The following is an 11,951-nucleotide window of genomic DNA, read 5'->3' as shown; positions in this document are numbered from 1 at the left end:
AAAGTTAAATCAGGATCAGATTAACAATCTAAACAGCCCCATATCCCCTAAAGAAATAGAAGCAGTCATTAATAGTCTCCTAACAACAACAACAACAAAAAGCCCAGGAACAGATGGGTTTAGTGCAGAGTTCTATCAGACCTTCAAAGAAGACCTAATTCCAATTCTTCTCAAACTATTCCAAAAAATAGAAACAGAAGGTACTGTATCCAATTCATTCTATGAAGCCACAATTACTCTGATACCTAAACCACAAAAAGACCCAACATAGAAAGAGAACTTCAGACCAATTTCCTTTATGAATATTGATACAAAAATACTCAATAAAATCCTCGCTAACCAAATCCAAGAACACATCAAAACAATCATCCATCATGATCAAGTAGGCTTTATCCCAGGGATGCAGGGATGGTTTAATATATGGAAATCCATCAATGTAATCCACTATTTAAACAAACTCAAAGACCAAAACCACATGATCATCTCATTAGGTGCTGAGAAAGCATTTGACAAAATTCAATATCCCTTCATCTTAAAAGTCTTGAAAAGATCAGGAATTCAAGGCTCATACCTAAACATAATAAAAGCAATATACAGCAAACCAGTAGCCAACATCAAACTAAATGGAGAGAAACTTCAAGCAATCCCACTAAAATCAGGGACTAGACAAGGCTGCCCACTTTCTCCCTACCTATTCAATACAGCACTCGAAGTTCTAGCCAGAGCATTTAGACAACAAAAGGAGATCAAGGGGATACAAATTGGAAAGGAAAAATTCAAAATATCACAATTTGCAGATGATATGATAGTATATATAAGTGACCCTAAAAATTCCACCAGAGAACTCCTAAACTTGATGAACAGCTTTAGTGCAGTGGCTGGATATAAAATTAACTCAAACAAATCAGTGGCTTTTCTCTACACAAAGGATAAACAGGATGACTCCCAGGCTTTTTATGGTTGGGAGACTTAATGACCATTTCTATTTCTTTTCTTTTCTTTTCTTTCTTTTTTTTTTTAACTTTTTTTTTTTTTGTTTTTAATTAGAGTAAGAGGAACACCCCTCCATTGCTGGTGGGATTGCAAGCTGGTACAACCACTCTGGAAATCAGTATAGTGGTTCCTCAGAAAATTGGACATCGTACTATCAGCGGACACAGCTATACCACTCCTGTGCATATACCCAGAAGATGTTCCAATATGTAATAAGGACACATGCTTTACTATGTTCATAGCAGCCTCATTTATAATAGCCATGAGCTGGAAAGGACCCAGATGTCCCTCAACAGAGGAATAGATACAGAAAATGTGGTACATTTACACAGTGGAATATTACTCAGCTATTAAAAACAATGAATTCATGAAATTCTTAGGGAAATGGATGGGACTAGAAAATATCATCCCAGGTGAGGTAACCCAATCATAAAAGGTCACACATGGTATGCACTCAGTGATGAGTGGATATTAGCCCAGAAGCTCGGAATACCCAAGAGACAATTCTTAGACCAAATGAAGCTTAAGAGGAAGGAAGACCAAAGCATGGATACTTTGATCCTTCTCAGAACGGGGAACCCATGGTAGTAGATACAGAGATAAAGTAGGGTGCAGAGCCTGATGGAAATGTCATACAGAGACTGCCCCACCTGGGGATCCATCCCATATATAGTCACCAAACCCAGACACTATTGTGGATGCCAACAAAGATTATGCTGACAGGAGCCTGATATAGCTGTCCCCTGAGAGGCTCTGTCAGTGTCTGACAAATACAGAGGTGGATGTTCTCAGCCACCCATGGACTGAGTACTAGGTCCCCAGTGGAGGAGCTAGAGAAAGGACCAAAGGAACTGATGGAGCTTGTAACCCCATAGGAGGAACAACAATATGAACCAACCTGTATCCCCCAGAGCTCCCAGGGACTAAACCACCAGCCAAAGAGTACACATGGAGGGACCCATGGCTCCAGCTGCTTATGTAGCAGAGGACGGCCTTGTTGGACATCAATGGGAGGAGAGGCCTTGGTCCTGAGAAGGCTCTATGCCCCAGTGTAGGGGAATGCCAGGACAGGGAAGTGGGAGTGGGTGGGTTAGCAAGCAGTGGGAGGGGAGATGGGATAGGGAGTTTTCAGAGGGGAAACCAGGAAAGGGGATAACTTTTGAAATGCAAATAAATAAAATATCTGATAAAAAATAAAGTAAGGAAAAAAAGAATAAAAACATTGTATTAAGAATAGAAGCATACAGGATTTCAACATACACATAGGAAACAGACTCAACAGGAGAGGGCAAGGAACTTGAAGGTGATGTAGGTGAGGAGAAAGGAGGAAAAGCTGAGCTAGTCAACAGATTAGAGATAGCTCGGCTACAAATCTAGTGATGGGTCACCACTGACAACCTTTTGTATTTAAGAGTTTTAGACTTATATCTGTAGAAAATATTTGTTCTTGCCATAATGTCCAGAAGGCATTTGAAAGTGTTACTGGATTGTTTTAAAAATAAGTGGCTTAGGAATGAGAGCCTAGTTTCGTGTAAGCTGATTGGTCAAAGCCTATGGAGATCTTAGTGACCAGCTGGAATATATAATTCAAAAGTTCTGCTTATTGTGGTAACATTGTTACCAGGCAAAAGATTGCCATACTGAGGATAACTCACATTATAATGTCTTAGACACTGTTCCAAAGCATTGCAGAATGAATTACCTAAAGCATTTAATATGTATTTTATAGAATTTCAACTGAGGTCTTTAAATTGTGTTGTGGATGGGCCTGGTGCTGTATTTTGATGCTAATTCTGCTCTCCTGGGAGGGGCTGTGGACAAGGGATGAGTCATGTACTCAGGTGACTTCTTGTGAACAAATTCCCTAATAAAGGAGCCAATCACTGAGCGAGTAGGAGGGACTTCCGGGTTGGAGAGGGGAAGAGAAAAGGAGGCAGGAGAGAGGGTCCTTTTTGCCTGAGGACGAGATGTAGCTACTAGTGTCTCCTGGCGGATTCACCACTGGAAAATTTAGATTTAATATTGCGTACAAGATTAGGATTCTAGATTAGGATTAGGATTCTAGTTGTTGCACCCAGAGATTGAGTTACTGTTGTTTCTGAACTAAGTTTGTGTGGTGTTTCTCTTCTCGTGGGGACGCAACTGGTTCCAGAGAGAAAGATATAGCAGCAAAGCATGGGTTTGCCTGATGTGCCCACAAAGGCCGTGGGGGTATTGAAGCATGGGGCTGGCATGGTAGTGACCCGTCAGTGGGAACCTAACGAGCTGGGTGGAGAGATTCTGGAGTTCTGTTTTTGGAGATAAAACCAGATCGGGCCATTGCCAGCCAGTACATGGCTGGCCAGGCTTCTGGGGCAGAGAGTTGCCGGCACACGTGTGGAAAGGTGGTTCTTTTTTAATATTTCCTGCAACAAAATTGGGTGGCATATTTAACTCTAAATGAAATACCGGGCTTTTGTACTCTCCTCAGAATTGGAGAAGCACAAAACCCCATCCTTTTCTGGGCTAGAAGTCGTGGTTCACATCTAATCCCAGTACTTAGGAAGCAGAGACAGGAGCATACCTAGTGGAAGGAAGGTCATCTTTAGCTATAGAGTCCCAGGACAGCCCTCAACACATGAGAGCCTGTCCTGCTTAAATTTTTTTTTTTTTTAAAAAAAAAGATGGCCCAGTAGTTAAGAGCACTCGAAGCTCTTAGAGAGGACCTTAGTTTAGTCCTCCATACCACAAGGGGTAGCTCATTGCCTCTTGTAACTCTAGTTCTGGGGGATTTGATGCCCTATTCTGGTTCTGTGGGCACCTACTCACATGTGGAATATAGTCACACACAGACACATAAAAATAAAACTTTAAAAAGAAATAAACACCAGCAGGAGAAATAAGAGCAGCAGTTAAGAGCACTGGCTGATCTTCCAGACGACCTGGGTTCAATTCCCAGCAATGTTAGAGTGGCTCACAACCATCTAAAACTCCAGGTCCAGCCGATCCAGTGCCCTCTTCTGGCCTCCTTGGGCACCAGGCAAGCATGAAGCACCCACACAAATCAAACTTAAAAATTGGTAAATAAAATAATCTTTAAACTTTAAAAGGGTAGAGGGCAGAGGGCTAGAGGGGGGTGGGAGAGAGAGAGAGAGAGAGAGAGAGAGAGAGAGAGAGAGAGAGAGAGAGGGTTAAGAGTTCAGATCCAGAAGTCAGGTAACAGGCCAGATGTCCCATGCATACCTGTAACCCCAGCTCAGAGGGGCAGAGAGCAGAGAATCACTAGGACCTACTGGCTTCCAGCTTATCAGGGGAAATGCTAGCCTTTGGTGTGTGATAGACTCTTCCTGGGGAGATGAAACATACATGTGTTTATTCATGCCAGAAAGGAAAACCACATATACCAATCTCAGTTTCTGTAAGAAAGCAGGCTGAGCAAACTATGGGAAGCACGCCAGTAAGCAGCTCTCCTCCATGGTCTCTGCATCAGCTCCTGCCTTCAGTCTCCTGCCTTGCTGCCATTCCAGGCCTAATTTACTCTGGTGATAAACAGCCCAATAAACTCCTTCCTCCACAACTTGCTTGTTGGTGTTTTGTTAGCAATAGAAATCCTAAGATGGGGTTACTAGCAGGATCAGCTACATCCCTGGAACTCCTGCACAGCTTGCAGGCCTGAGGGGGGCTCCTCTGCAGTGGGCCTTAAGAGTTTCCTCTGTAACCGTTGGCTTCCATTATCCTCAGGGAAGGAGCCCTCCTGGCTTTCCACTTTATCAGCTCTGTGACATTTTATTTCACACCCCCCTACCCCCACCAACCCAGAGGGAACACTTCAATCAGAAGAAATTGCTCTACAACATCAAAGAAAGGCCATCTCTCAAGATAACATGTATGTAAAGAGACTACCAACTGGTGCCTTCTATACAGGCAAATACCCCTGTCGACACATGTGTATACATGCACATACACACGTTGATTAATCTTTTAAAAAGCCTGCCACACTGCCAGGCAGTGGTGGCGCACACCTTTAATCCCAGCAATTGGGAGGCAGAGGCAGGCAAATTTCTCAGTTCGAGGCCAGCCTGGTCTACAGAGTGAGTTCCAGGATAGCCAGGGCTACACAGAGAAACCCTGTCTTGAAAAACAAAACAAAACAAAACAAAACAAAACAAAACAAAACAAAAAGCCTGCCACCCATGAGGGACCAAACCCCTTAAAATACTGCAAAGAAATTTTTAAGGCTCGGGCTGTGGGGTCAGGCAGGAAATTGCTGAGGCCCCTGGGGGAAGGGTGGCTTCACTCACCTCCACACCGGCCTGCAGGGACTCCAGGGACTCATCATCTTGCTGCTCCATGGTCTCCTCCAGGTGTGGCGTGGTGCCAAGCTGCATAAATAAAAGCAGCTCTGAACAGCCTGCACTGTTGCTCTCCAGCCCAGCCTGCCCCCTGGCAGTTAATGCCCTAACTGGACATTAACCAAGAATCCCTGAGTTGCTGCTCCAGGTCAAATCTTTGCAGCTCCACTTTGTTCCCCCATTCCCACTACCCTGTAAGCCCATCTCATGCTCAAAACCAAAATGTGCAGCTCCAATCAGGGCATTCCCTGGGTCCTGGGAGCCCCACAAACACCCAGCACTTAAAGAACCCGTTAGTATTACGTACTTTACTGGCCTGAGTGTGCAACTTCAAGACAATCTCTTTCCAGGCCTAGGAACCATATAGCCACTGACCAAATAAAGGAAATTCAGGACACAGCCCCAGCCTCTCCAGATAGTTACTCCATCGAGAACACTGTTCTTTCATCAGCAAACATGCAGAGCCTTCATCTTCCTACCCAAACCGTCAGGGCCAGGCCAGGCCCCTCCTTCCCCCACCCACCCAGACTCTGCCTCAGATTCTTACCCAAACCCTCAGGCTCTGAATTTGTAGCTTGAACCTGATTTCCTCCTCTATCAGTCTGGAGGGTTCTTTGGAACTAAAGCCACAATGGCCCATGTGGAACTGGGGACCACTGGCAGCCACAGCACATATCAGCCTCTGCCAGGACCAGACCCTGTGCCTCTGTAGCTCAGCTGTCTTTGTGCCCGTCTGATGTCACGAACGTGGAAAGCAGGGTGGCAGCTGACCAATCCCACTTGAGGCACCAACCCCACCATACTCCCTTGCTGCTCATGTGGTGCTATGGCTGGAACCCAGTGTTCTGTGCACCCTGGCAAGCTCTCTACCAACTATGCCACATCCTCTGCCCGCATCTTTCTCTCACTACCCTGCCCCCTGATTCTCACCCCAGCACTAATGTACAGTCCCACCTACTTCCCTCCACCCACCAGGCTCCAGCTTGAGTCTCAACCTGCATAATTCCTGCTGTACACCTTCCTGGGCACCTGAATGCCAGGGAGACCCTGTCTTCCCCTACACTTGGGAATCACCTGGTGCTGATTACAGCAAAATCCACCAAGATCCCAGCACTATGTGTCAAAAGTGCATTTCTAGCAGGGCACGGTGGCACACACCTTTCATCCAAGCAGGTTCCCATGAAGGATTTGCATTCAGGACCTGGGTGCTCTACCCATCTGGGGTTCTTTCTTGTTTTGGTTTTGATTCCTTATCCTTTGAGTCAGGGTTTCATGTAGTCTAGGCTAGCCTCACATGCATCATCCTCCTGCCTCTACCACCCAAGTACTGCTTTTTTAGTCATGTGCCACTAGACCGGATTTATGAAGTGCCAGAAATGGAACCTGGGGCTTCGTGCTAGGCAAGCACTTAACCAGCTGAGTTACACCCCAGCTCTAGGCGGATTTTTATCAGACTCTGTATCCCCTTGTGGCTCCAAGTCACAGCTGCCACAATGGTCCTGAGGCCACCAGTTCTGCATGTCTGCAGAGCTGTAGTTAAAATACACCATTACCTAAGTCTGAGCACGGAGCTTGAGAACCAGTCCTAGGCCCTCAACACTTGGCTCCCAAAGTGTCCTCAAACTTAGGCTTCCACCCCGCTCTCCTATAAACGCAGGCATTCTCTTGCTTCAAGGCAGAACAGGCCACAACATAGGTCTTAGCAATACATACTCTGTAAAGCTGTTTATAGCATCTGCCTTCTCCCAGCCAGTTGTCAACCAGAAGGCAGCCTTTTAAAGTATAGGTTCCTTACCTCCAAGCTGGAGTTTCTACCCAACGTGAACATCTTAGAACCCTAAGGTGTTCAGGTTTCAGGTGCCAGTTCCAGATTCTCTAATTGAAGACACTGGCATGCACAGGGCCTTCTGCCTAGAATCCTCTGCTAGGCCCTTGCACCCTCCATCTGGTACTTGACTGTCGAAAGGACTGATTAACTGAAAACAATACTGCCTCTCTTGGTTCAAGAACCAGGACCTCCAGGCTGCTCTAGTGTGAACCCATTTCCTCTGGATCGAAATGCTCCCTCCTAGAAGGAGAAGGGAGGCTCCTAAGACTCAGGAAGCAAACAAAACTTAAAGATCTCAGAAGCTGAAACCTTAAAGATACACACACACACACACACACACACACACACACACACCCTTCCTTAAGATTATACATGCAATAGCGAAGGCTGAGGAGGAGGTACCCTGCACAGATGAGCTGCCTTGGAGTCTTGCAGGCACCTCCAGAGACGCAGCTTCCCTGAGTCATCATTCCCGTGGGCTTTTCAGTGACATAGCTGACTCATCCCGCTCCTGTAGGAAACTCTTCACTCATACTTCTGTAGGGAACAACAATAAACCCACCGGCTCCCTGGGCTAAACTGCGGCCACTGCTCTGCTTGGCTGTCATGCCTGGTCTAGGAACAGAAGCCACACACATCTCCAACAAACAGGACACCCCCAGGCTTGCAAGAACAGTGTCTGCCCAGGTATGAGAACCACCTCTTCAGAACGTTGGCTGGTGATTCCGACACAAACACTTGCTCACGAGTACAGTGTGGGCTTAGATCTAGTACAGAAACAGTGGCATGGTTCCTCTCTTTGGGAAAAAGAATCTGTGCATTGGAAGGCTCTCCACTAAATACACAGGGGAGGAGGGGGTTTCCTGGTACTTCTGTACACACACAGAGGAAACTGCTCAGGTCACACCCAGCTCTGCACCTACCCTCAAGGTCTCTCCGTACCCTCAGAGCTGATTCTGCATATGCACCTAGGTCCACCAGAGTCAGTTATTAGGAGCTGTAGGTGACACACCCTGTAATGGACTCAGTAGACTAGATGGGTCCATTCTCCCCACATCAAAGTGACACATCCCCTTTAGGGAATGCAAGACACTCTTTGCCTCCTGAGACAGGAATCAAGAGGCAGTCTAAAGACACTCAGGGTCAACTCATCAACTTCGAGGTTTTAAAGCTCCCTCCTTCCTCCAAACCAGTAAGGGACCCTCTACTATGCCAAGTAGACCTGAACTCCTCACCTTAGAGGCCCCACCACAATGTCTCTCCGTGGCGATAATACCTCTTCTAAAACTTTTTTGTCTAAAACGCAAGGCACCTTAGTGTCCCCTCGGGCCTATCAATTATCTGCCCTATGCCTACGCCCTGTTTTCCATCCTTTCGGACATCCTCGGTCCCACAGCCTTAGTACAGTCCCACCACACAAAAACCAACCATCCGCGCATGCGCACAACTGTGCAATCTTTACAGCCTCCCGAGACCCAAGAGTCCTACACTGAGGCACAGGAACCCCAAGTCACTGACACTAACGCGTCCAGATTCCCGCCTAGACCCTGCGCATGCGCACATCGACCACTGTAAGCGTCCCTCATCTAACACCAACCTGGACGTCCGTGAGCCCGTGGTGAGGACCGGGGCGGGTCTGAGCCGCTCACGACTCAGCGTCAGAACGAAACTGTGCTCACCGCTTCCTGCCCCGATCCTGAAGCACACCGGGCATGACTCGAGTGGCAGGGGTCTGGCTTCCACTTGGAGTCAGCATCCGCCAGGTCACTCCGTGTAGACTGAGCCCAGCCACAAAGCTGAGCCACAGAAGACGCCTTCACACACATACACACACACACACTCACACGCACGCACGCACGCACACACACACAAACACACACACACTCACACAAATGGCTGCACTGCCGGCTAAACCCGGAAGTAGGGGTATCAGCTCAATGGAACTACAATTCCCAGAACTCTCAGCGGCTTACGCAGCCGCTGTCAGAACTCAGCGCCAAGGGGCGAGGCCTCGAACTCGAGTGAGGCTGCGCAGTCCATCCCGGAGCTTTCAGGGTGGTGGCTAATGGGAAAGTCCTCTTGTAAGCCAAGATTGAAGCTGGCTTTGATACTGCCAAGTCTGGAAGACTAGCGATGTCCATGTTGTACAGTTCAAAAAGTTCTAATCATGCGGGCAGAATGGCTCAGCAGATAAAGGCGCTTTGCCGCCAATCATGATGATACGAGTTGGATTCCCTGAACCCCGTAAATAAATAAATCTAACCCCCCCCCCCAGTCCCCCATACACTATATAACTCTGTCTGGCCTGGAATTTACAGAGTACCACCTGCCTCTACTTCTCAAATGCTGGGATTAAAAGTATGAACTATAACACCCATCTTTTAAAAACTTATTTTTTATTTAATAGCTGTCAGTGTTAGGTCTCAAAGAAACCCAGGACAAATGGCTAAGGTGCCTGTTAACATATCCGGGTAAATGTTGGCTAGCTCTCCCAGCATCCCACTCCCTACCCGGAACCTCTCCTTTCCCCAGCTTTTCCTTTCAACATAAACTCATACATATTGGCTATGAGGTCTCCTGGTTCCCACACTTTTGATCTCTCCATCTTTGGCTCTTCTTTTTGCTCCCTATAATTAGCATATTAAAATGCCTTTTAGACATGTAAAAAATAATTAGCTTAGGACCCCCTGCTCCACCCAAGGCTGCACCTGATAACCAGAACTCAGAGACATCACTCACTCATAATAACCAGATACAGTCTTAGAACCCCACTGGACATTAATATACGCAGAGACCTAGAGCAATGCTTTGCTCTGCACATTTGGAGAGGCACCATCTTGATCTGCCCTATGGATAGAGATTCTCCGCCCAGGATCCTGACGATTGAATCAGAGACTTCTGTTCTGGACCTCCAACACTTTTACATTCAGCTAAGATACATCGCCCAGGTGAACAGCACTGGGGAAATAGTTGGAAACATAGAGTTTGAATTCTGTGTGATGACTCTCAGCATAATAAAACATATCTTTTGATATACTAACTATATGTATTTACCTTCTTGGTCACGAAACTCCCTCTCCTCTTTCACTCTCTCTCCCACAGCCACTCTTCACTCATGGCTCCGTCAGTCTAGACCCTTCCATGCCTCTGACTGTTCTCTGCCTCACAGTTTAAACATACCTCTTTTTCTTTTTTTCATTTATCTGATGCCCATAACCCGGGATTGACATAGTGAGTTCCCTCTGAGGGACTCGGCAGCTCCGAACCAAGCTGTGGATCTGGCTCTCTAAGGTATGTATGTATCATTTATTTCTGCTGGCTCCTACCATTCACCAAACTTGACTCCAAATTCTAGAGTCTGCCTCTTCAATTGCTTTCTAGCCATGTGTCCTTCCTTGTCTACTCCACAAGTGTCTCTCTGGCTCCTGCAGCCTGGTAAGCCCTCCAGTGACCTCATCCCTCTACTAAAGACATTTGCCCCTTCCCCCCCCCCCCCGTTGAAGTCACCCCTTTTCCATCTTCAGCTGCTCTCTCCTCTCCTCCTCTGCAGGACAAGTGCCACCCTAGAGTTGCCTGCTTTGTCTACTAGGACTACAAAAACCACACCAGTGTGCCAGAAAGCTCCTCTTGCCCTACTGGGCCTGTGACATGCATAAAGGGATGCTTCTCCTCTTTGATTCAGAATATTTCTCTCATTCCCTTTGAGGATTCCCTGGATTCTTATCACCACTGACATTTATGCCCCTGAGGCCTTTGTTCATATCTCCTTTCTAGGGCTTCCTCTCCTCACCAATCCCTAGGAGCTGCTATCATGCAGTTTTCTTAAGCCCTCTTGGGTCTGCTACCCTCTTCCTTGCCTCCCCCTTGGAGCTGCCTGCTCTGTCTCTTACTTAAGCCCTCCTAACCCACTCCCCCTCAGTGGACCTCCTATACTTTGTGACCCTGTTACCTCCCAGCTCCCTCCTAAAAGTTCTGCAGCTTCTCTGTGCCCTCCTGGCCTTCTCTCTATGTTTCTCAGCTCCTTTTTGGTGCTTATAGGTGTCAAATGTTGCAGCTCTGAAGGGAAAGGCTTCCTTTACAGAAGTGTTACTACTCTGCGCCAGCTGCTGCAGAGGAAGGGTTTCTCCAGTGAAAGTGTTACAGTTCTGCTCTGGGAGGGGAAGGTTTCCCCAGTGAATGTGTTACATCTCTGCTCCACAGGAAAACGGTTTTCCCAGCTCCCCAGACGTTAGCATTTCCTCGAGGCTCCATCCAAGAGTTACCTAAACAGCCAGGCACCTTCTTTTTGTTCTTCCTGTTCCCTAATGATCAATCTCATGATAAGAAATTAGATAGAAAAAGATGGAAAGTTTATTCAGGGTCTGAGGATATAAAAGCTTAAGTTATGGTATCTCAGAAAAATATTTGGGATATTTGAGGGCCTAGAAAGACATTTTGAGGTTGGTAATTACTTATAAAGGTTGGAGGACATAAAATATTGGGTAGTGATAAAAAATAATTCAAGATTCAAAAATGCTTTGAAGGAACCTTTTAAATTCCATTTGTCTCCACTCAGAAACTAAGCCATTAACCATTTTCTCCAGCAGCAAACCCTGAAATCCAGGAATCAGACAATAAAATTCCCCACTAAAGGAACAGCGTAAAGGTAGTCACATGAATGGGATGTCTTAGTCAGGGTTTCTATTTCTGCACAAACATCAGGACCAAGAAGCAAGTTGGGGAGGAAAGGGTTTATTCAGCTTACACTTCCATACTGCTGTTAATCACCCAAGGAAGTCAGGACTGGAACTCAAGCAGGT

General features: G+C 46.6%; 1 protein-coding gene across 2 annotated transcripts in view; it reads right to left on the bottom strand.

Annotated features, from left to right (window-relative positions):
• The window catches only part of Znf180 (zinc finger protein 180), a 27,496-nt gene extending 18,662 nt beyond the window's left edge, over positions 1 to 8,834 (bottom strand). The window contains exons 1-2 of one of the 2 annotated variants that reach the window (XM_029479438.1): positions 8,750 to 8,834; positions 5,274 to 5,354 (exon numbers count right to left, since the gene is read on the bottom strand). In XM_029479438.1, coding sequence (XP_029335298.1) covers positions 5,274 to 5,324 — 51 coding nt within the window. In that variant the 5' untranslated portion in view covers positions 5,325 to 5,354; positions 8,750 to 8,834. Of the gene's footprint in view, positions 1 to 4,215; positions 4,320 to 5,273; positions 5,358 to 8,749 lie in introns of those variants that run through there. The other variant, XM_029479439.1, reaches the window with a different exon arrangement.
• Between the last annotated feature and the right edge of the window lie 3,117 nt (positions 8,835 to 11,951).

Source organism: Mus caroli, chromosome 7 (genome assembly GCF_900094665.2).
Source record: "Mus caroli chromosome 7, CAROLI_EIJ_v1.1, whole genome shotgun sequence".
NCBI lineage: Eukaryota > Metazoa > Chordata > Mammalia > Rodentia > Muridae > Mus > Mus caroli.
Note: the sequence above shows the minus strand (reverse complement) of the source record. Positions and strands in the feature narration are given on the sequence as shown.